Here is a 25,613-nt window from a genome sequence, read left to right on the forward strand (position 1 = left end):
CTCTCAGACGGAGGCCGATCTCGCTGCTTTCCAGAGGCGCCGAGCTCAAGCTCTGCCCGGGTCACAGCGAGTCCCGCCTTGCGACCGGGAAGCACATTAAATCTGCTGCGTTTTTTTATTAACAAAGAAATTGCTCGGAGCGAGGTTAATGTTGGAGCAGGACCCCCAGTGTTAACCAGGTGTTTGTTGTGATGATGGACGGTGGGGGGGGATCACTGTGTCGTGGTGGTGCTGATGTTGTGGAGTTTACTGGCTCGCACCTCGCAGCAGCAGGGCGTCTGTAAGCTACAAACGCTGCCGCCCACGCTACAACTAAAGCCACTCACATCCATTACTCTTTTCATTCACCTTCAATAGGAGAGCATTACTCCTCCCTGTGCGTCTTTGTGCTTGTTTTGTGTCCCGGTAGCACACACCATGCGTATTTTCGACAAGCGCACAACAAGTACTGATGATGACCTGCTGTTTACTCCTGTAGCTTTCAGTCTCATCCTCTGCTTGTTTTGCTTTGCAGTCTTTGAAGCGTAAACAAAAGGAAAAAAAAACATAAAGGTGCTTTTATGCTTTAGTTTAATAGAGCAGCTGTGGATGCCGCTGGTGTTTTAAATTAATCATACCTTATACTGTTGTGTTTCGTCTGTTTATAAAGCGCCGCTGAACTGAATCACGTCACATCAGACCACATCATGCTTCAATTGTGAAGTGGCGGACGACGATGCTAACGAGTTTAAGTTTGGTTCATTCATCTATCTCGCTTTTTTGCCGTCCATTTTTCCCCCCTTCCTGTCCACTTTAGATTTCATGCAGGTCCTGCTTTGTTATAATCTAGGAAGTTTGCATTTTCCATCTATTTAAAAGGAGGAAAAATAGTTCCTGAAGGACACCGAAAGAAACTAGCATTCCTTGAAGAATGGCACATCACCTGCCATTTTGAATGCCAAAGTTTTAAAGTGAAAATCTCACATGACCTGTTGGTGCTCAGAGTATGCGATGGGGATGACTGCCAGCTAATACCATGCAAGATTTTAACTTAATATCTGCAAAATTGACTGAGTTATAGCCAGTTTATTTGTTACAATTGATTATCTTTAGTGGTCATGTTAAATCAGACTGACTCTAAAATTTAATTAGTTGTAGATGTAGATCCAGTGATTACTTTCTGAAAGTTTCATTCAAATCTGCCCAGTGGTTCATGAGTTATTTTGCTAACAGACAGAAAGGGCTTGACTGCAACAGTTAATGCCAAAGTTTTAAACAAAGAATTGCAATCTCTAAGTTCTTAAAGTATGTGTCGGGAATCACTCTCAGCTACAATCACACCGCTTTTTAGCACAATATAATTATAATTGACTGAGATAGAGCTAATTTTGTGTTTGCTGGGGTTGATTAGCTGTGGCGGCCATCTTGAATTGTTTTGACTTTAAAAGTTAATCAGTTGTAGATGTTCATCCCAGCCATTATTTTCTGGAAATTTCATTCCAATCTGTCTGCTGGTTGATGAAATATTTGGTTAACAGACAGGTAGACACACGCAATTATACTTTTACCCACATTTTGGCAAAACGCTTGACTAGTTTTAATGCGTTTGCTTTGGGGTGGTTTTACTCCCTTGTTTTTACATCATAAAAAAAAAATATATATATATATATATATATATATACGCCTGCTTTCGGTGAGAGTTTTTCTCGCGCTCCTGAAGTGATCCAGAAAAGAAACGAGACCTGACCCTCACACTGCACACTGACAGCTGATTGGCGTTGTGGTTGCCTCCTTTTAAAAAAAATGTCCTCCCTACTAAAAGATGCAGCTAAATGTAGTTCTGTCACATCAAAGGCATTTTTTTTATGTGTGTGTGTGTGTGTGTGTGTGTTTGCTGCTCAGTCAGGCTGTGAGGAAGGCTAATCTGGAGGGCACACACACACACACATCAAGTCGCTTTTCTCTGAGGACCATAGACACAAACACATTTAAAACAATCACTTTTCAACAAATGCTCTTTCCTGCGGCTCATTTGCTCCTAGAAGCTTCAGCAGATCACTTTGCGTGTTCCAATTTAACATTTTAGCTTTAAAGGTTATTATATTTACGCAGCAGATGGTGGAGTTGTGTAAACGGGTCCGTGTTATTCAATGCGACTTCTGACTGGCTATTCTGACAAAACAGTTTCAGTCACAATCAGATAAGCTTTTAATCAGCCCCCTTTTGGATTTAGTTCGTCCATAAAAGCGACAGTTACTCAACTTAATTAACAAAATAAAAAGAGCAGACATCTAGTTCAATGGCCTGTTTTAGATCTAATGATGGATTTGCTTTTTGTTTGGAAGCAATAATAAAGAAACACAGAAAATATCATTTACAGTCAAAGCTTTGACCCCTAGATCAGCGATGTTTAAACATTTCGGAGGTGTTTACAGGCACACCGCAGAGGATTATTGAGAATAAAAAGAACAGGCAACAGTGTCCTGACCCATCTGACCTCAATTCATCTCATGCGAACCTCAGATTTTTAAAGTCCAATCTCTCGCGTTGAGAAAAGGGTCAAACTGCATTATTCAGCGTTCCGACTAAATTTAGCCAAAGTTTTTCCAAAGTGCTAGTCTTCATCAGCCTGATGCTGTTCGCCATCCATCACTTTTAATGACTTGCCTCCACTCGAAACTGTGAAAGACTGACAAAATCTAGCGGGTGTGTTGGGGAGTTTGCTCCAGCTTTTGAAAAGAGGTGTCTCAGAACACTTGGAGAACCGGGTGTCCTACTTTGAGCCCTGATCATTTTTCTGTTATAAAATGTAAATTAGAAAAAAAAAAAAAGACATTTTCAAGTGGGAACAAAAGCTGAAAAAAAACAGACCGTATAAAGGTCCTAACATATAACACTGTCTCATTATTTATTGAGCAAAAATTAGGCCAAAATGCAGAAACATAAGGTAAAACTAACCACATGCTATCATTCAGGAGCATGTAGAACAACATTTAGAAGCAATACCTCCAAGGAATTGTTCTTTTATAACCTCTTCAGCCCAAGTTCTTGTTGTTGTGGAGGAATGTTGGTCCACTCTTCTTTACAAAGACCCAGTTCAGAACTGGACAGCTCCGATCGAGAGCATTCACACCAAACAATTAAACTCATACCCAAACGTGGTTTTGTATGTAAATTACCCGCTCTCTATTCAGATACACATCAGCTGAGATACAAGGTCTGCTGATGTTTCTGTAAAACCGACACTGAAGTACGTTATTTATCGCAAATCATCAGCCCTCCGCCACCATGCTTGGAAGTTACTATGAGGTGTTCATGTTTGTATACTGTCCAAACAGCACAGCTTTTGTCTCAACTGTCTAAAGGGCACCGATTCCAAATTCTGGTTGTTTATGCTGAGGTGCCATGTTTGTTTTTTTTTTATTAGGCACCCCTTTTCAAAGTGGTAACATGAACCTTTCATATAAGGGAATGACGTTGTTTAGAAATGGCCGAGATCGATGACAATATTAGCTTTTCTAAGATCGGTTCTAACTGTAGGCTATCCCTCACCTGAAAAGCTCCAGACCAGCAAACAGCAAAACTGCCTGCTTTGTCTTCTCAAGTCATGTTTAGTAAAATTTAAGCCCTATTAAAGACTTTATTTTTTCTTCTTACTGTGTGTCCTGACACAAATTACCTCGAAATTAAAAAAGGGGGCTTCTTTTTTTTATGTGATTGAAAATGACTTCAAATCAAAGCAGTTTTTTGGGATCTGAACATTGGCTCCCTGAAGGCATTTACTGTGCCGCGCTTACTTAAAGTGATAAAAATGAGAAATGCTCAGCCGGAGCTTTCTTTCTCAGCCTTGAGCTTCTGTCCAGTTAGTATTAAAAAGTGGACAAGGCTGGTTGTTGCTGAAAGCTTCAAAGCATATAGCTGAAATGCAGTTTGTAAGAGACATGGTGGACAAATCTCTGCAGCTGTCCTCTAAATGTTGCCTGGTTCACACCTCGCAGAACCCGAAGAGTATTTCAACCTTTTACTCTTTATACTGAACCCTTTAGGGGTAGAAAGTTAAGGAAGGACAGCTGATTCAGTCCCTTTCCTCCCTATTTTTGTACTGAACCAAAGAAAACAATTTCACCCTGTCTGGCTCTTAAGTGAATTTATTCCCCCGACCTAATTCAGTGAAGCATTTCTGTTTTTACAGTTAAATGTGCAATATTCAGACTTTATAAAAAAAAAGAGGCATAAGTTATTGCCCACCGCCAAAAGATGCACTGATCATGTTTTTTCCTGTATCTGTGTGCTTATGTGTGTATCTGTTAGCAAAATATCTCATGATCCACTAAACAAATATTAATGAAAATTGCAGAAAGTCATCACTGGATGTAAATCTACAACTGATTACCATTTGGAGTCTACCCGAGTCAAGATGGCTTCCACAGCCGGCTGGCCTTAAAAAACACAAAAATGTCTATAACTCGGTCAGTTTTACAGATATTCTCCTACAATTTGGCGTGGTAGTAGCTGAGACCAATCCCCAACTCGTATTCTAAGTACGAACAGATTGTGCAAAAATCTTTGTTTCAAAATTTGCCGTTAACTGCTTGGAGTTAACCCTCCATCGTCTCCTGAACCACTAGTTGGGATTTAATGAAATTTTAACAAACACATTTGGATACTATCAACAGTGTAGCGCAGTAAGGGTCTAACAAGTGTGTGTGTGTTTTTTTTACAAGCTCTGCTTTTAGTTTGAACAATGCTCTCAGATGTGAAAACCCATTCAGCCCCTCAAGAGTAGAAAGTGTGATCACAGCTGGGATCAGGTTTAACAACTTTAATTAGCACTTGGCTCTAAAAAAGGTGTTTAGAAAGTTGTTTGTACTGCAATTTAACAAAGTAAAGATTTCCACGCACTTATTCTGGGGTAAAAAATAATTATCATGTTGGTAAACTTGACTTTAAATGATCACGTTACAGAGTGAAACAATCTTTGACAAGGTGTCACCTCTATGCAAATGGGCTTAATTTCACCTCTGGGTGTCCACATTGCATCACTTAGCTCCTTGCCTTTATTTCCCTGCACTCAAACGCCCAAATATTCAGCCTTTAGCCGCGCAGACGGACAAACGGGAATAAAAGGGAACGTTTAATGAAAAGGGCCGAGTCAGGGTCGGCGTGGCGTCGCGGCCGGGTTTCGATTTTCTTTCTAAGAAGCATGAAGAAAGTCTCATCTCACTCTGCTGCGATGCTCTGACACGTCTCCTTTTCTCTTTTGGCAGGCACCACCCGGCAGCCCAGGGAGGGAGAGGTCCCAGGCGTGGATTATAATTTCGTGACCGTTGACCGGTTTATGGAATTGGAGAAAAGCGGAGCCCTGCTGGAGAGTGGAACGTATGAAGGTGAAGGATTTCGTTGAGTCACGCTTAACATCGCGCATGATTGCTGTCATTCTTCTTTGTGTGTGTTTAAAGGTATGTGTGCTTCAGTATGGCACACGAGGCATTTTCCTGTGAGTGAGTGGCAGCAGTTTGAATGAAAGCTTATCGCTCCATGTCCATACACTGCTCCCACGTCTCTATGCATCCATCTTTTAGCTCTGTGGAGAAGTGTGTCATTAGTCTTGAAGGACACTCAAAAGAATCTTCTGTAAATACTGAATAGAGGCAAATCACACACACACACACAAAGTATTTGTGTTGCCTTTCTCCTGGCTTTGTCCTTGAACATGAGCGCCTCTTCAGTCTTCTAATCAAAACAAACAGGCACATTTTCCCTCCTGTGGTCAGATAGGCTCAGATTTCTCAACAAATGTTCTTCTTGGTCTGCCTGACGACTTCCAGCTCTCAGCACACCCCTGACCCCTGCCAAAACACAGACAGCATGTAGGAACTTCTCTCCCACCTGACGCCAGCCTTTAAACAGAACAGAGTAGGAAATAGAAATCGCTGAAGCTCAGTTTAATCATTTTTTGCCAGAAGGGATGTTAGGTTCTGTTGGCGAGGGGTGCAGCTTTCTATGCAGAAATAGTTTTTTTTCTGCATAACTGATTGGCCGTAATGTAGCATTTTATAAACTGTCACGATTTATTAGCCAATTAGACGTACAATCTCATTAATGTAAAAGTTGTGTAAAATGTAAATAAAAGCGTAAAACAATGATTTGCAAATCTCATAAACCCGTATTTTATTCGCAGTGGTACATAATAAACATCAAATGATTAACCTAAGAAATCGAACCACTTTCTGGGAAGAAAAATTGAATTTGATGGCAGCAACACATCTCATAAAAGGGGGACAGAACTGTAGAAATGAAAAATCAATTTCTAAAGGAGGAGTAGGGAGAATAAGTTGGCCGTTCTCATATTCTATTCTTGGAACAAGTTTCCTGGAAATACAAACAAAAAGTGTCAAACTCTTTTAGCAAGTTGGGTTTTGGGTTTTTTTTGTACTTTAAATTTACTATTTTACAGTCACCTTCCCTAAGTCCAACTTTAATTACATCCTTGGTATTCCAAAGGAAACTGATAAATCTCAGTTGTATATAAATATGGACACTGTTACCCCTTTATTAACTCAGGCAGTCGGCTGTGTGTCTTTTGAAACCAGTTCTAATCTCAAGCCAGTTTTTTAGGGGTTCCAACCGCCGGAAACCAGCTCACAGCGAGATAAACTGGTACCAGAATGGCAAAAATACTCAAGACATTTACACACTGGGAACTGACAGCAGGACTATCCTGACCAGCAAAGTCAGGATAGGATATATATATATATATATATATATATATATATATATATATATATATATATATATATATATATATATATATAGGAACAAAAACAAACAATTTTTGGCATTTGTACTGTAGCCATTTCTGTTTGTTGATGGCACTGATGACATGCAAAGGATCTATAGTTTCATTTAACTTTAAATTTATAGGAATGTATAAAACATTTTTCAATAAAAGGTGCCAACCAATCAGTTCTTGTAACTCTTCGACACAGTTCTTATTGTAGAAATAAAAATTCATCTTGGTCACCAGGAAGCTTTAGCTGTTTTTATGTGGAACAGGTTGCTTCAAACGTCTTCTTTGCCTTTTTTTTTTACGCTGTTCTTTTTTAACACTGTAAGAGTTTCAGGAAGATTACTGTTATCAAAACGTCTGAAAACGGATCATTTCTGGTGATCCGTCACTCGGGGATGGTCTTTAAATGCTGGTTAAATGCTATTCAGTTCATTTGATAGATAACATTTTAAAACGAAGCAAAGTTTGTTTAGAATTTTCTCAGTTATTTGAGAAAATTAGATTTTTCTCACTTATTTGTTTCTCTGTTAAAGCCATAAAAAAACTATTTAGAAATAAAACTTGGAATTGTTTTTCAGATATGTACCTATACAAGTTCATGCAAATGTTATAGTAAATATCTGCACTTAGATTTAAAAATTGATTGTGTTTTGTAACAAATTGTAGTGAAAATTTTCAGTGCAAATAAAATAAATTTATGTTGGTCCCTCTCCCACAGCACAACCATTAGCTAATAAATCCCAACAATGTAAACCCGACTGTCACCCATTCTAGGTGGAGGAGGCTGTCAAACAGTAAAAAAAAAAAAACAATAGTAAAATTATAACAAAAAATGTAAAGTCTAAACTGATCTGGTGACAGTCGTTCATGTAAATGCCCTGCTGAAATATTGGCGCACAATAATCAGCCGATTATTTCTCCACTCTTATTTACAGCTGCTGACACACAGCAGTGAGCAAATTAGCCCCACAAGCAGTGACAGAGTTTGGTCCTGAATGTCCCACTTTAGTCCAAACAATTTTGTGTGAAGTCTTAGGTATTAATTTTTATTTTTCTGCTAGCACGTTACATCACTGATTGAGCAAACGCAACACGCTTTCAAAATTAGAATCACGTGTTTAGCTCTTTCCAGGTAAAGCAAATAAATGACAGAGCAAACAGATGTCCAACCAAAGCAGCTGGTCAAATTAATCTTTTGTGATTTTAATTTTTAAACGTTTGGAATAAAATGACTAGACAATATAAGGAGGGCAACAGGAACTATTTATAGCTTTTGAAAAGACATGAAAACATCTGTAGCCTAAATCAAAAATCAGTTAAACAGCGCAATGATTTCTCACTTTGTTGACAGTAGAATCATCTTTAGCCAATATGAGTTATCGGTTTTAGGATTATGGAGTTAACGTATACACAGATCATAACACTTTCACAAAGACGATAAATCAGCATTTACCATTAGTAATCTGCAGTAGTAGTAGTATTGTAAGGGTGTTTTTGTGGCTAAATAATCTTAATAGAAGTCAGCAGCAGATTTCATCATTAGGCAAAGAGTATGGACATTTCAGTTGGTAATTAGATTGCAAAATTACATGAAATTATTGAATTTATAATATCTTTTGTGTGCTTCCCTTAGCTAATGAAGGCAAACTTCATTCAAACATCAAAATCCTGACACCGTTTTTGCTCTTTCCGGTTTTAATTTTTGATTCATTGTCTTTCTCCTTTGTTTTTGTTTTTTGTTTTTTTTTAAAAAGACGTTTCTATCAAATTATACTTGACTTTGTCGACTAAAACCCCAGCGGCTGTCAGACGTGACAGCACTTCCACCATTTACTCAGACTTCAAAGTGTCGGTGTCTACGACGCTGCTGGTTATTTAAGTTTGCACTTGGAGGATGCTTTCTTCTCCGAGGAAAACATTCGGCTCGTCAGGGTTTTGGGATTTGTGCCTGTGATTCAGGAGCATTAATCCCAACAGTCCCTGTAATCTCTTTCCAGCTTCTTCCAGCCGTTCCGTCGTTGCAGGCCTTGTGTTTTCTGCAGCTCAAGTGGGACGTTTCAGTATGTTTTTTTCCCAATGCGGTGGGAGACACTGACATTTTTTTTTTCTCCCGTTAAATCCCTTTGATTTTTTTTAGACTTGTGCATTAAAATAATCCCTGTGGGTTTTCGCACAAGTCGTCCTCTCATGTATGATCTTTCTACCTTGAACACCTGAGAGCAGCTGAGCAGGTAAGCTCTCCTAAAAGCAAACCTTCCATGAACTACACCAGGACAAAAACTGTGGTCGAAAAAACACATTTTTGGATTAAAAAAAAAAGCCCTGTGGCAAAGTAATGTTTAATGTTCATCGCCCTCTGCAGAAAGGTGATGGTGAATTGCAGAATCAATCATTGGATGTCTGTATATGTGATTAACCGAATTTAAAATGGTTGTCACAACAAACTGGCCCTGAAAAAACACAAAAATTGCTATAACTCAGTCACATTTACTGATATTAACTTAAAATTTAACGTGGTAGTAGCTGAGACTGATCCCAAACACATTAATAGTGAAAATAGATTGTGCTTTATCTTTGCTTAAAATTTTGCCAATAACTGTTGAAGTCAACTCTCTGCCTCTCTGATGGTATGGGGGTGCATTAGTGTCTATGGTATGGGTACTATAGACATCCTGATCACGATTTTATTTTATTAAAAAACTAAGCATTTAGTAAAACTTTCAGACATTAATCATTAGATGTGCATCTTTAACTGATTAACCTTTGGAGCTGGGCGATATGCATTTCTTCAAGTAATGCTAGGACTTTAATTTGTAAAGTAAACTTAAATGCACTGTGTTGCTTCTATTTGTTGTTTGCGTGCTCTTGGTTTTAAAATGTCTTCATAAACCTGAGAGTCACAGCTCTGCCTGAAGCTAAAACTTCATTTTGAGTTTTTGAAAAGTCAGTTAAGTTCAAACAATCATCCACAACTTTAACTTTGAAGCGTATTCTACCTTTTAAAGGAAAATGGCTTGAAAGCAGCTTTTAAACTGAAGAAGAATCAAACATGAAGTTATGAGGTTTTCACAAACACTAATGGAGACCATCGGAGGCATGGCAGGCTGCCAGTATTCAAATCAAATGATAGTAAAATGTGAAATCAACTTAAAAGACTGTGGATGGGGTTGTAGGAGTCAGTGCCAAGTCAGAAACTGCTTCTCCTCGGGGTGCAGTGGGTACTTGGCTCTGACTGAAACTGAGACTGGTTTATTTTTCAATCCGAGCCTTCCAAAAACATGCTGATATTTGCCAAAAAACAAATTAAAAAAAAATTTTTTTTTTAAAAAGAGTGTAGTCTAGAAATTGATTTGTGTAGAACAGAAAATTAAATTACTTGGCAACAACAAAATCTAGTTGAAAAATGAGCTGTTTGCAGGTAAAAAATAAATAAATACATTCTTTGTTTCCAAACCTTCAAAGAAAGCTGTTTGCAGATGTTAGTTAAACGTTGTAACTTTGTAAAACAGCCGGGGTGTTCATGGATTAGCTGGGTTTGACATGAAACAGCATGAGAAGCAGAAACCCCACCTCATCCACCCCTGTGGATCTTACAGCTGTGTCACAAATATAATCCCACTTCAGTTATCCTTACGTTCTTAGCTCTATTTTTTTTTTTTTTTTTCATCCTATTCTTCATTCCCTCATTTCTGGATCCTTTTGCATTTACATTATAAGCATGCAAAGTATTTTCATCACCATTTCTTTTTATACCATTTTTATGGAAATGCAAAGTGTATTAAAAAAAAATCCCCTGTGATATTGTTGCCCTGCAGGTTTGTCATGAGATGAAAAATTAAATAAAAGGAAGTAGTTAAAGATGAATCATATAGATGAATGTGCGGCGCCTTGGAAACTTTCTTGAAGGGGGGGAAAAAAAAGAACAGAAGCCTTTGAACATTTTGTTGCACAGATATATTTTGAGTTTTGATCCAACTTGGATCTTTGTCAGGTCAAAACTCCCATTGATAGCTAGTTTCAGGTGGAGCGGTCGGTAGGCCTTTCCTTTTTTACAATAATTAGAACAGATTTTAAAATGCATCCAGCTGAGGAAAAGCTCAAAAAGAAACCAAGCCATGAAAGGAATTGCATCACTCTTTATGTTGCATCGTCCTTATGTCATAATAAGAAAAAGCAAAGTAGATTATTGATTTCTTTTACACTTCAGAAAAGAAGCAAAAAGACCTCAACCTCCATGGATCATTAACTGTGCACACGACAAGTATTTAGTAATGCTCACCATGTCCTGCTTGTAATTACTATCTTTACCTAAAGCTTGACCATGTAGTGTGCCTAAAATTCTAAATTTCCTCCTACTTCTACCTCTTTCAGATAACTTTTACGGCACTCCGAAGCCTCCAGCCGAGCCCAGCGCTCTGCTGCTAAATGTAACTGACCAGCTGCTGCCGGGCGCCAGACCCAGCTCCGAGGGCAAGAGGAAGCGCAACAAGTCAGTCAGCAACATGGAAAAAGCCAGCATCGAGCCCCCCGAGGAAGAGGAGGAGGAGAAGCCCATTGTCAACGGCAACGGTGTTGCTGTCACCCCAGGTCAGACCCGACAACCAAACTCCGCAGACACACAAGCAAAGGTCAGCCCAGCCAGACGGAGGCCCTGCTTGGAGTCAAACTCTGAAAAGGTTCACGGTTTTAAGTTACAGCACCAGTTTCCTCAGGGCAGGTTGCTTAGCAACAGAGGCAGAAACATATCGCTTTTATGAGTTTCTTCAGAAATTGATTTAATTGGTCACAAACATTTATTTCTTTTTAATGACAAGCCGTCACTGGTTTTTAACTCAGTGTTGCACTAATGATTACCTCTGCAGTGGAATTAGGCGTCATTATTACATCCAATAATATTACTGAAAACAGCATTAGAGGAGAAAGCCTGGGGCAAACGCATATATTGCCCCTCTTTTCAACAGGAGCCTGCAGGCTGTTTGAAATCAGTGGTTTCTTTCACTTCTAATTCATTTCTGTACCAAAAAAAATGTCTTTTTATAGAAATGCTGAAAACAAAAGAAGAAAAAAAAGTATTTTGTTATACAAACGTTAACGTTAGTAATAAATGCTTGTTTTTTTCTTCTCAGTTCAAACAATAAACGGTTCAAACCTTAAGCCTGAGAACCTCATAAACAGGGAACAAAACGGCGCATGGTAAAAATGACAGTCAGAAAACAATATGGATCTGACGGAAAACAAAAGAAAGCAGCAAGTGTTTATTCTGAGGGAAGATAACGACTGGCAGAATGCAGCAGAAGTAATTAGCAATCTAAGGCTAAGTAGTAGGGAGAGCAGATAATCAAGGGTCTGCTTAAAAAGTCGCTTGGATTTGAAAAGATTTCTAACTGAGTGAAATGGTCCAAACGAATCAAAGTGCCAGTCATGATAAAAGCTTGTTATGCTTTTCAAATGTTAAGGAAAGCAGCTTTATTTATTTCTTGGTTATCTGCTGGACCATTGACCACTGTTCAACTGCTGGCCAGTGGGCCAGATACTGCCCTTTTTAAAATATCTTTGGCCCCCACAAAACTGCCAGAATCCCAAACTGATTTGTCTCAATATAATGCTAACAATATATGTATTAAAACTACCTTGAGTGTCATATTAAGCTAGTAAAGGCTGCCTCTGTCAAACAGACAATCTTTGGTAAAGCATGACAACAGAGGGGTGGGGTGAGTAAACATTTACACCTATAAGCTGTTGTCTGATTGGCCCTTCCATCTGACCTGAGCAACACCCGGCAAGGCTGCAGTACGACGAGAAAACAACATAAACTTAAGTCACAACCAGCGATAGTATGTCTCTTTTAAAGCCAAAAAGGTAGAAAGTAGATTTAAAATTTTGACAGTTTTAAAACAAATGGACTAAAAATATTTTTTTGTTCAATTTGTCAACAGCATATTTAATGGTGTTATGTTGAGAAATAATGAAGATGCAGCTGTTTTGGTCAAACTTTAAAAATATTATGTACAATCTCATGCTGTATCACAAGATGTCACTCTCAAAGTATGTTATTAATGACCCTCAGCTACTACCACACAAAAATTAGCTCAATATCTGTAACACTGGTTCAGTTATTGCCATTGCTGAGTTGGTTAATGTTGATATGGCAGCCATCTTGAATTGGGGGGACTCCAAAAGTTAATCAGTTGTCCATGAACAGCCAATGAGAACTTCCTGAAAGTTTCACTAAAATTTGTCCCGTGGTTCATGAAATGATTTGGAGACAAACACAGACGCAGGCAAAAACAAAATTATTTGTCGTTGCCTTTTGGCCAGTGATATTTATTAGCTGCAGCCCTCAAAACTCCCAGTATTTTTATATATGGCCGACTTGCAACAGAAGTTAAAAAGGACCTGATGGAACTACAGATGAGGTCTGGATTGTGAGTTTGAGCAGCTGAAGTGAGCAACTTGTGGATTTTTTTAATTTCCAACTCTCAAATTAAGTATTATTTAAAATAATCTTGTCTTGCTAAAAAAAATTTAAAAGCCTCTAAAGCACAAAGAACACAGCATTAGTTGTCCCCAATGTGCTTTTTGTTGAAGAATGTTTGAACAGCTGCACTTAAACTGCTGCAGATCCACAGCTTACTGTAAGAAAGGTGGTTCTTACAAATTTCTCCTACTCCTTTTTTATTTTTTATTTTTTTTGACTTGTGACATTTTCTGACTTCTCAGCCGTTCCAAGCTTTTGGCACTGTAAGCTTTGTGGTTTCATTTTGTTGTCAGAGTTGTTTTCTTTGCTTGTATTGCAGCTAACCTCAACTGGAAATACTCATAACTATCAGCTATATTTTAGCTTTATTTTTTAGGTTGTTTAACTTTCACACAATGACAGAAACCGAGGCCAAGGTGTTCTGATCCTGACGTCTGTTATCTTAATTTGTTTAAACTCCTTTGACAAGGATAAGTGCTGTTTTCACTGGACTAAAGGCTGCTTGTTGCGTCGTAAGTCATCAGATCACACCTGACGAATTATGCCTTATATTATCGTCACTTAGTTTGACTAAGATGCTCAGCCACACTTGTACACAAAAAGCCTTCGAGTGTTTTCCTTTATCACATGAATAGAGATTCATAAAAGGGGCTTTGAGTGTAATTTTTTTGTGATTTCAAACTTGGACCCACTCTGTAGTCCTGTGACTTCCTGAGCTGGTTTTATGGCCTTGGGAAAATCTCGCCGTTCTGCAGAGCAGCACAGAACTCCAAGCAGCTTGGACTAGACTTGGACGGATTCAAGCTGAATTTTGAACCAGAGTTACTACTTCTAAAATAAAATTTAAAAAAGAAAACTTTCAGAAGAGATTTTTAGAGAAAGTAAGTTTGGGTAAAGGGATGAGATTTTTGTTTTTCTACCACAACGAACTCAAACAAGGTAAGAAAATAGGTGAGTTAATGTCATTCTCAGAGTAAATGTTTACAAAGAATTATGAACTGGCTCTCGTTTTGAATATGACATTTAAATTTTACAAATGTCCTCACAACGTGAGTCACAGAAAATGTGGTTTGAAACAGAGAACAAGTACACTGATAGCGTTTTTACAAAGAAATGCTATTACGTACGAACTCAAAGAGCAAAAAATAGCACTGCAGCAAAGTTAAGGAGGCGTGTTTTGCAAGTTATTTGTTTCTGGGAAGCTATAATTTCCTATTTTAGGGTCACGTATGTAATGAGTTCTGGCATTCTAAACTTCTGATGCACAACATGTAAGAGCATAAACCCTTCACTTTGCCAGAAGTTGTGCTGTACTGCATCCATCGCTTAAAAAAAAAAACTGTGACAAAACAAATGTATATAAATAGAGACTGTGGTAGAAGCAGTGGTGTGTGAAATCACAGCTAGCAAATGTGGAAAATGTGTTGTGTTTTAATGTTTTTAACCAGCTGGAGACCCGAAACAACATTGTTTTCTTTCCTGGATGACTAAAACGTTTCATGGGGAAATCACAATTATTAGTTATTAGCAGTAAATAGCTGTAATGGGAAGAAAGATCTCACTTCAATTATGTCTATTCCTTTTTATGCCACCTCTAAAGAACAAATCTACATTTAATATTTCACATTATTTGAATAAAGACTACCAGTCATAAACTGGGGTATAATTGTCAATAAAGACATGAAGTATAAGTCTGGAAAAATCTGTTTTTCTTTTTAAAGCTTCTAATTCAATTTATTTTAACCCAAAGTGAGATTAATCAGAGAATAAAGTGGCTCAGATTGTATGCAATAATGGAAAATAAACTAAATGCTCTTTCAGTTTTAAGGTTTTAAATATCAGGACACAAAAAAAAATCATTTTTTAACAGGCTCTAAAGTTATTCAGATCTAACACCATTTGGACAAAAATGCTCAACAGATTTCACCATCATTAGTTAAAAAACAAAGAAATAATAAAAAAGCTAATTCCACCCTATGATTTAGCAGCTTGCTCTTTTAGCAGCAATAACTTGAAGTAATCAATTTCTTTATGAATCTGTCTCTTGCATGCTTGTGGAGGACTTTTGTCCCACTCCTCCTTTATGTTGTTGCTTCAGTTCATTTAAATCTGAAGATATTTCAGTCAGGTTGAGGTCTACACTTTGACTGGACCATTGTAACGCCTTTATTATTTTCTTTTTCAGTCATTTTGTTTTAGAATCGCTGCTTGGATTTGAGTTATTTTAAAACCTGGGGATAAAAGAAAAAAAAAGCAAAAACTGACCATTTTTCTTAGGTCCTGATATGTAAAACCCCAGAACTGAAACAGGGTGTTCTTTCTCTTTTCCCCGTGACTGTAAGTTGTGCATTACAAACTCTTAAGGGAACCAAAAGTGTTCAGTTATGACATAAATCCTCTGTAAATGATTCAGGTGGCTCTGAAAGCAGCCCTGGCTGCGAGCTAAGAGAAGATGCAGGAACAGGAGATGCTCTCAGCTGATTCCTATCAATAACGTCTGCCTGTAGGCTGCACAGTGAGGCTTGTTGGATGTTAAAGGGTGCTGCTGCTCTCAGCTCAATAGTTGTTGTGTGTCTGCTCCTGGACAGTGAGGGCTGACCACCACAGCTGAAGGGGAATCGATTGAGCCCAGCAGTGTCTGTGATCTAAGCAGATCAGTAACTCTCACTTTCCCTCCCATAGATTATCTCTCAATCCTCTGCTTTCATTTGTGCCCCTCTCTCCTCTGGGAAGAGCTCACACTTGCCATCTCTTTCCACTTCTTCCCATTTTTCTGCCTCTGACACTTTCACACTCGGCCACAACTCAAAGCAGAGCGTCACCGCCTGCCTGCTCTTTCTCAATCTTTACTGTCTCCTATGGTTTATCCATCTTTGTCTTGTAACCCACCACCCCCCTTCTTTCCTTCACTTTCTTTCTCCTGAGTCACCACTTCTCATACTTTTCTAATTACCTGTTTCTATTTTTCTGCCTCCACCTCAGCTGTCTTTTTTTTTTTTTTCCAGTTTGCCTCCCTTGTCTTTCACTCTTCTCGCCCTCCTGATGATAATGTCACGTCTGACTCATTCCGCCTTGTTGTCACCTCAGAGTCGAGTGAACATGAGGACAAGAGCACAGATGCTTCAGGGGACGTCGCCCCTCTGAGTAACACGGCAGAGGCCCCAGCAGACGTGCCCAAAGAGGATGGACAGTCCCCGAAGACAGTGGTGCCCAAACCGGAGGAGAACGAGGAGCTAGGGCCGCTACCTGACAACTGGGAGATGGCTTACACCGAGAAAGGAGAAGTCTACTTCATAGAGTAAGTGTCATCCAGATCTCTGTCTCCTACTTGTTCCTAAAAGATATGGAAAATACCACATTAGGCTGGAAAACCTTTAAGTTTCATTTATGCTATTCTTTGTCAGCGGCAGCAGGGCTTTCAGACTGTTCTTATTTCAAAAACTCCAAGGACCTTTGACTTTCGCAGCTGTTGAATTGCTGTTAACCTTTCTAGCGTGTTTGTGCAGAAGTGTCGTGCCACCGCTTGTTTCTTAATATTTTGGCTACAAGGACTCAGATCATTTTTTTTGCAATGTTTGAAATTCGTTTTGAGCTGTAGATCTCTGGCCTTTCTAAAGGCCTTCTAAAACATTTCTTTTGACGTGAATTCCTCCATTAGTCCAGTCCTGTCCCTGACCAGCCTTATCCATTTATTTATGGTGGTTTTATTGCGGGTCAGTGAATTATTCAAGCATTAAAAAAGGGGGATATTTAGGGGGATAAACCAGTGGCAAAGTGCCTAAAGATAAAAATTTAAAACTCTTTCCTAAGTAGTCTATATGGAAACACATCCTTGGTTCATTCGTTGGGTTTACATGCTTTTTCATGCTTGAATGTTTCATAAGTCTAAGTTTGTCGTCAGGGTTTTTAAAGATTAAACTGTTATCAAAACACATTTGACATCAAACCTACATTTAACTTGTACTAAATATGATTTTCCACATTATGCACCCCTTATTTCCTCCCTGAGTTTAATACTAAGCAAAAACAATATTCCCACAAACGCTGTTCAGAGCTAAAAAAAATAATGCTACTGAGCAGCTACTTAATGTCCAGAAAACAACAACAAATACTACTTTTAATATTACCTGCCCCTACTTTAATAAACTGATTGCAATAAAACAAAAACCACAACAGTGGTCTGCAAGATAACAAACTTAGTCGCAGAAATGTTAGCTCAGCACCCTGATCGATCATGCTTTTTATTTTTTTTAATGAAAAAGTTTTGTTATTTTTCATTACTTTGCTTATTTTCTTTATAACTTCTTTTTCCTGCTCAGGCTGTTAATCATTTTATGTGTGTACTCTTTTTTTTTTTTTTTTTCCCCTCTGCTCTCGTAGAAACAGAGACGAAATAAGTGGATGATGGTTTGATGAGATTTAATGGTCTCCAGAAACACTGTTTGCACGGAATTCTGTTGTAAATGCTTTAAAGTTTAATTCATTGCGGTTGTTAGCATTTTACAGCTGCAGTAAAAAAAAAAAACGACGGTTTGTCTTTGCAACATAAGAATAATGGAGTTGCTGTGTGTCTTTGAAGTGGTGTTAAGGCAGTTACATACCAAGTTCATATGAACGCAGATTGAAATTCTAACCGGCTTGAAAAATGAGAGTTTTGTGATTGAGCTAGGCATAGGTTGACTTTTCATCTTTCCATTGCAGATGACTTAACATACCTACCCTGAAAACACAGAGAACCTCTGCTCCCTTATTCACTCAGCGCATTATACGAGTAATTGCTTAGCCCTGTGAAGTGGTGGCTTGGTAATCGCAGCGACACAAATGTTGCTCACCTGTTTTTCGCTTTCATATGAGACTGATTCACCTACAACTCCTGTGAAGCAGTGGTGAGGGGAAAATGTACAAAGTGAGATGACTTTAAAGGAAAATAAAGTGATGATGTTATAAAATGCGGTGCAGTACGATGCCAGTTTCCTGCCACAGACCACAAACATGCATGTCAGGTTAATTGGAATCTCTAGGTGTGAGTGAGAAGGTGAATGTTTGTTAAATTCTGTGACGGACTGACTGCCTGTTTAGGATTTACCCCTGCCTTTCACCCAATGGCTGCTGGAGATGGGCACCAGCTCCCTGTGACCCTGACTGGAAAAGCAGGTAAAGAAAATGGATGGATTTAAGTTGATACATGTTAAAATATGATATATGTGTTTATGATGTATGATACAAAATATGGTGTGATACAATCTGTTGTAAAATATGCTCTAACATGAATAATATTATCTCAAATATGATCTATAATGTGATATATATGATGTAAATCATACAATACAATGTAGTTTGTTGTCCCCTTGGTGAATTTTTAGACTTATTGTTGTCCCACTCTCTGACTTCACAAAAGGTTTGTCAGAAATAGTAACCACTAAAAAAATAAAATAAAATAAGATGACTAAGAGAACAAGGCATTGACTAAATCTGATTTTCCTTTCATGCTATAAATATTAAAATGTGGCAAGAAATGAGTAGGAATTGAGTCAACAAAGAAAGAGGAGGACAGAAGACGAGAAGAGAAAAAACTGGTGGAAGAGAATCAAACGGAAAGCAAAAATGGTTTAAGCTCACCTTGAAGTGCGCTTCTTAGGGCTCAGTTTTTATTTAACTCAAGCCTTCATCTTCCATATTTAATCGTCTTTAATGTGGCTCCACCTTTTACTTCAGCTTCTATTTTTAGCCCTGGGGATGCCAGTACCAGTTCCGTAATGGTCAGTAGAACTTTAGACTGGAATAAAACTGTTTTAACAGACTTTTGACGAATCAAAACTTTTATTTATTAATTTTTCTGAAATTACTTGTCAATCTGTTATTACGCTGCAGCTGTGAGTTGGCATTTCTTAACTTGACTTTGTCAAGTAGATTTAAAACAGCTGGTCAAATAATTGATTAGTTGTGTGGAAAGTTTTTGAATACAAGTTTTCTTTTTCCTAGTCACTATATAGGCCACATGAACAGCTCTGATTGTATTCCCTGTTTGTTTTAGGGGACAATTAATCATTAATTGGACTTTTAATTAGTCCAATTGTCAACTCGTGCTCACATTACTCCCCCTGAAGCCACTGTACTTCTGTACCGCCATATCTCCTGTTTTCCTGCAGCCATCCTGTGTTGCACAGAGTCTGATGGAGTCGCACGCAAACGTGATAACGCAGCAATTTGTGTCACAGGAAGTGATTTTTAAACTCTTTCAGGAGGTAACAGTGCAACCAAGGTGTGTGTGTATTTAATCTATACTTCACATTAACAATAAATGTGTTGGAGCAGGTAAAATGTAAAAGGTGCCACTCAGTGATGATTATCTAATGAGGTTCCTAGAGCATTTTCTTGCCTCCTTTAGCTCATTGTTTTGGTTTTATGGCCTATAATTGTGCAACAATGCTTCTAATTTATTTGTAGCTTTGCAGCCAGTAACGACTGGCAAAGCAAGAAAGTTAGCATCCGGCTGATCGTTAATGAGCCAAATGGTTTTTTTGAAGGTCTTAGTGGGGGGGAAAAAAGACTAAATGAAAGCCGAACGATAATTCAGAGATTAATAATGTAATCCTGTGTCTGGGTTTGGAAGTAGACCACTGTTTGTTTGGTTTATCATTTGGCAACTTTATGAGGCAGTAGTTTTCTCAAATTTATGTTTCAACAAGGTTTTTTATGTTTCCACTCAATCTAGTTGTTTCCTCTTTTTTTTTTTTTTTTAACAATGTGTTTGGCCTGGAGTTGCAACAAAGTCACGTTAAAAGTTCAAGTCACCCTTTTGCTGCATTTTCCACTCCATCGTCTCACTTGGCTGTGAAATTGATATATTGCACCCCGCCCCTGCTCTCCACCTTCCTGTTGTTGTTGTTGTTGTACCACAACAAAGGGACAGCATTGTGACTCCTGAGCTTCGCACGCGTTAAGTGCATTGAGATTCCCTGGCACATTATCGAATCTGATCTGGATCCAGAAAAGAATCTGTCCAGCCCACAGCTGTTCCTCTTCATCACTTCTTCAGTCACCTCTCTATTACTCTGACCCCCCACCCCAACCACCCACCCCCTTTTTCCGCCTGCTTGCTAATGAAATGCAGTAAGCAAATTAAAAGTATCGATTGCCGTTTTGTTCACGTAAAGCGTTTCTTTTTTCTTTTTTTTCGCGTGTGTGTGTGTGTCTCCAACTTTTTTAAAACCAGACACTCGAGGGAGTCTCATCTTTCCTCTCTGAAATGATTCTGTAGCCGAATTAGGAATCCACCAACATCGCTCTCGCGCCGTGCCAACTCTCCTCTCCCTCACCATCGATCACACTCCCTCTCTCTCTCTCTTCTCTCTCTGTCTCTCTCCTCTCTCCACAGCCACAACACTAAGACAACATCGTGGCTGGACCCGAGGCTCGCCAAGAAGGCAAAGCCGCCCGAGGAATGCAAAGAGGATGGTGAGTGCTGCGTGTCTGCCACGGTTTCCATGCTAGTTGCTCACAGAGTTTATTTTAAACCGTACCTGTTGATGCCATAAAATGCATGATAAATAGCCTCACTTTAGGTGCATTTCACAAATAATGTAAGCTAATTTACACGTCAGATTGGTGCTTTTTTTTTAGCATTTATGTAAAGATAATATTCAGGTGTAGCAGCAGCAGCGGTTGCTCTGAATCAGAAGCCTAGTGGTGTGTGTTTTCAAAGAAACTGGAGGTTACAAAGACTCCTTTATTCTCATCTGAGAACGATCTGAAGTGTCCTTTTACCGCCTACATACTCCACAAGAAAAGAAGAGAGACAGATGAATGGAAACAAGAGTGAGGCTTTTTACACAAACATATAAATACATGAGTGTCATATCCTTCGTTTTCCCCTCCTCCTCCTCCTCCTCCTCAGATCCTCTGGTTTATATGTCTGTGACCAATAAGAGATTTATCTGCTAAGTTATGATCAGGGAGGAAGCTGTGTAGAAAGGGACAAAGAGAAAACTGTTTGAGTGCTCAAAGTTTGCCATTTTTTATGCATGTGTAAAATTAATCACTAATTAATTTAAGTTCACCATGACTTTAGCTCCATTAATTTTCCAAATCTTGAGCTGAAACTTGATGTGGTAGTAGCTGAGAGTCATTCACAGCACACACTTTGAGCTCAAACAGATGAATTTTACTGTACATGTTGGTTGTGAGCAGAATAAATGAAACGTTTCTTCGCTCCTGTAAGATGGAGTCAAAAACCAAATCTGTTCTCATATAACGTCTTCAGTATTTTTGATTCTCGTCTCTCCTTTTGAAAATATTACTGATCTTTTTTTTAAAATTATTTTTATTCAGAGAATGCACATATAGTTGCTAAAACTCCTAGTTCCTTTCAGATAGATCTAAAAAAAAAGAGAGAGAAAGCTCTCCAAGATGATGAAATGACACAGAAACAAAGACAGAGGAATTAGTCAAAAAGTGATTGAGCTTTTATCTTTAGCACTTCCAATCCTATTTATTCAGTGAGAACACCCGACGTAAGATGTTCTGATATTTGATCTTACAGAGTGTTTCATCAAGTTAGCCAGTCCCAGTTGGAAAAGTAGAAGACAGAGGAGTCCCGTGTGAAGCAGGAACTTAGCTGCATGTTTGTCAAGGGTAAAGTAGAATCAAATGAAGGCCTAGTATTCCTTGAAGGAATGCATATCGCCTGCTGCCTTTCATGTCAGAGTTTAAAAGGGAAATCATCTGAAAAAGGACAACCTAATAGTCATTTTTCAGTAAATTTAAAATCTTGCCCACAGAAACATTTTTTGTTCACTTATGTCAGTTACCTGTGGTGGCCATGTTGAATTAAATTGACTCCAAATGTCGAGTTGTAGATGCACAGCAGTAATCTGAGAATTTTATTAACATTTGTCCAGTGGTTCCAGACATGTTTTGCCAACAGAGTGTTAACTCTAATAGTTAATGCCAAAGTTATAAGCAAGGATGTTGTGCAGTGTAGAACTCAGACCATGTGTTGTGCACGACTCTTGTCTTATGTAGGGTTCTAGCTGTTCAACAGTCCTGGGTTTGATGCATCAAATGTTTTTAGCTGGTGAGAGGTCTGAACTGCAGGCAGGTCAGTTCAGCACCTGGACTCTTCTACTACAAAGCCATGCTGTTGGAGTGGATGCAGTCTGTAGTTGCCTGAAAAAGGCACCGTCTGGATTGGAGCATATGTTGTTCTGTTGTTCAAAAACCTGTATATACTTTTCTGCATTCATGGTGCCTTTCCAGATGTGTAAGCTGCCCGTGCCATAGTTCACCAATTACCCCTCAATACCATCACAGAGGCAGGCTTTTGAACTCTGATGGTCTTTCTCCTCTTTAGCATGGAGAACGTGGCATCCGTGGTTTCCAAAAAGAAGTTTTCCACTTTGCCATAGTCCATTTTAAATGAGCTTTGTCCCTTGAGAGGACAGTATTATTTCTAGATGGTGTGCATATGTGGCTTCTTCTTTGCGTGATAGAGCTTTAAGCAGTATTTGTGGATGGCATGGTGAACTGTGTCTTACAGACAATGATTTATGGAAGTGTCCCTGAGCCCATGCAGTGACGTCCAGAACAGAATCAGACCTGCTTTTATTGCAGTGGCCCCTGAGGACCTGAAGATCACAAACATCCTATATTGACTTTCAGTCTTGTCCTTTAAGCTCAGAGATTTCTTCAGATTCCTAAAATTGAATTCAAGATGATAGGATATTCAACATCTTTCCAATTTTTTTTCTTTGAGGAACATTATTAAACATTATCCACTATTTTTAGATGCAGTTTGTTTGCAAACTGGTAACCTCGGCCTGTCTTTACTTATGAGAGATTTGGCTTTTAAAAATGCTCCTTTCATACCCAATCCTCTTTCTGATCCGTTGCCAATTAACCTCAGTATTTGCAAAATTCTCCTCCAGCTGTTTCTTATTCAAACGATTTACTCTTATAGCTTGTTGTTGCCCCGTCCCATCTTTTTTTAAGCTATATTTTTTCCTATAAATGGTATAAATTCTTTTTTTTTTAATTTGATATGTTGACTATGATCCTTTGTGAATAAAATATGGGTTTCTGAGATTTGCAAATGATCGCATTCTGTTTTTATTTACATTTTGCACAACGTATTACCTGTTTTGGAACTGTAGTTGTATATGCTGGGTTTACAAAAAACGGGTAAATATAACCTTGATGCAGAACAATGCTTGGTTTATTACACTGTGTAATTATTTACCACAAACAAAGGGAGACACCTCTACATTCTAGTGACCACAGGTTCCCCCGAGAGCTTAGCTCAGTTAACAGGAGGAAAGCTACCTCTGTATATCTGCTATTGATTGGTGGAAAAGTGTGTGCGCGTGTGTGTTTGGGTGTCTGTGTGTGTTAAACCTAAGTTGTGCGCTGATAAGCACTAAGCAGATTGAAGGGCGGAGTCTGTGAGGTGTGACGAGACAACAGACTGAGAGGAGGAGGAAAAAAACTGCATGAAGTGGCAATTTGAGTGTGAGAGGAGCGTTCACAGTTAGGAGCAGATGTTTGGGAGGTATTTAAAGCTTTCGCTCACATAAAAGCGGCAATATCGTGGTGTAAAGATACTAAGGTACTTAAATTTGTGTTCAAAATATGCCTGCAAAGAATACTAAAGCTGGATAGGTCCCGTTTATTGTAACTTTTTGTAGCTGTGGTTAGATTTTCTGCAGGGTAATTTCTATCTGTAAACTTAAGTTGAACAAACGTTCTGTCTGGTTCAAAATCCAAACAAAAAGACGAGTCGTAAACAAGCCAAAACGTTCTTCAGATTGCTTCCACTTCTTTTTTTTTTTTAAGGTGAAACTTGTCAGGTTTTTCACTTCTGTTTCTATTTCCATTTTTAGCCACGTAGGTGAAGATGACAGATTCACAGATATTAAATTGTTTAAGAAAATATTCTAAACGAGAATTAAAGGCCTGGTACTTCTTGACATAATTCATATCACCTTCTGCCTATAATGACAGTGTTTTAAACTGAATTATCTTATGCTGAAAAGAAGTTGTAACTTTTTTCTTACAGCCTTATAATTAACAGTATCATGTAATTTTGTAATACCTTGTGAGATTTGTTGGTTTACAGAGAATGTGTTGAAGAGGGCTCTCGGCTACTACCACACCAAATTTGAGTTCTAGCCATCCATTTTTGTGTTGGCTTTGGTAGATTAGCTGTTGCGACCATTTTGAATTGGTTTCAGATGTTACTGAGCTGTAGATGTACAGCCAATGATTACATTCTGAGAGTTTTATTAAAGTCTGTTCACTGGTTCTTGAGATATTTTGCTAATCACAGACAAACAAACACATACACACACTTAAAACATATGTGCCTATTATTACCCTTTCACCTTTGGGAAGCTGTAACTGTAGACTTATATTGTGATCTAAAACTACAAAAGTTAGGCTCAGGTTTCAATATATCTGCTTATTACAATCGTTTAATAATAAATTGGGAAGCATTTATTTGTTTTGCAGTAGTCTAAAATTTTCACGTTAAATTCCTGTCCTGATGTAAAGACGAAAACAACTTTAAACACAAAGTGTCGCAGTGAAGTGTTTGCCACTGGAGTAGCATCAGCACATCTTGGCATTGAATTTGATTTACTGTTCGGGACAATTTGGCATCTACCGTAGTTGCAAATCATAAATAGTGCTTGTTAGAGTCACGCGATTCCAAAACTGCACAGCCAGCTCGTATCAGGTCCTTTAACGACAATTATTCCAGATGTGAAGAATGTACACGTAGTGTCACTACATCCTCACAACTTGGTAATCCCTCTGAGGTGGTAGGAACTTCAGACGGTAAAAATAAATAACTAAAGTAACGAAGAACTTTGGTTTTTAATTAAAATTAAAAGATTCTGCAACACTCCAAAGCAAGAAAAGACAGGAACTTTTGCCGTAAATAATTGCACAACAAGCACTGAATTGCAATGAAATGTAAATAAGTGTGATAATTATTCTGGATTTCCCAAAGGTTATGCCTCTAAAAGTAAAGATAATTTAGTTGCAACTGTGTCTGGATAGTAAATATGGACAGTTTGTCACAGCTCCATCTGTTCCTGCCACGCCTCTTGCCTCTAGTCATGCCACAGCCAAGTAACTTTCCATTCATCCCAGTTCCAAGCCACGCCCATGTTACCATGCCCACACAATCATAGTCATTCGTTTCACCTGTTTCTGTCCCCATAAATACCCACAGCTCCCAGTACACTTTGCCAGATTATTGAAAGCCTCACAGCAAGTAAATGTCCAGCGTTCACGTCTCGTTCATGCCTGATCTCGACCTTAGCCTGTTCCACGACCATCGCCTCTTGCCTGCTCCTTGCCTGATAC

The 25,613-nt window shown here is 38.6% G+C and overlaps 1 protein-coding gene across 4 annotated transcripts in view; it reads left to right on the forward strand.

Annotated features, from left to right (window-relative positions):
• Positions 1-25,613, forward strand: part of magi2a (membrane associated guanylate kinase, WW and PDZ domain containing 2a) — a 229,187-nt gene that overhangs the window by 136,203 nt on the left and 67,371 nt on the right. For all 4 annotated transcript variants that reach the window (XM_037981176.1, XM_017411601.3, XM_017411604.3 and 1 more), the window contains exons 3-6: positions 5,247-5,366; positions 11,141-11,356; positions 16,335-16,545; positions 20,626-20,705. In XM_037981176.1, the coding sequence (XP_037837104.1) occupies positions 5,247-5,366; positions 11,141-11,356; positions 16,335-16,545; positions 20,626-20,705 (627 nt within the window). The remainder of the gene's footprint in view (positions 1-5,246; positions 5,367-11,140; positions 11,357-16,334; positions 16,546-20,625; positions 20,706-25,613) is intronic.

This window comes from Kryptolebias marmoratus, linkage group LG18 (assembly GCF_001649575.2).
Source record: "Kryptolebias marmoratus isolate JLee-2015 linkage group LG18, ASM164957v2, whole genome shotgun sequence".
Classification (NCBI taxonomy): Eukaryota; Metazoa; Chordata; class Actinopteri; order Cyprinodontiformes; family Rivulidae; genus Kryptolebias; species Kryptolebias marmoratus.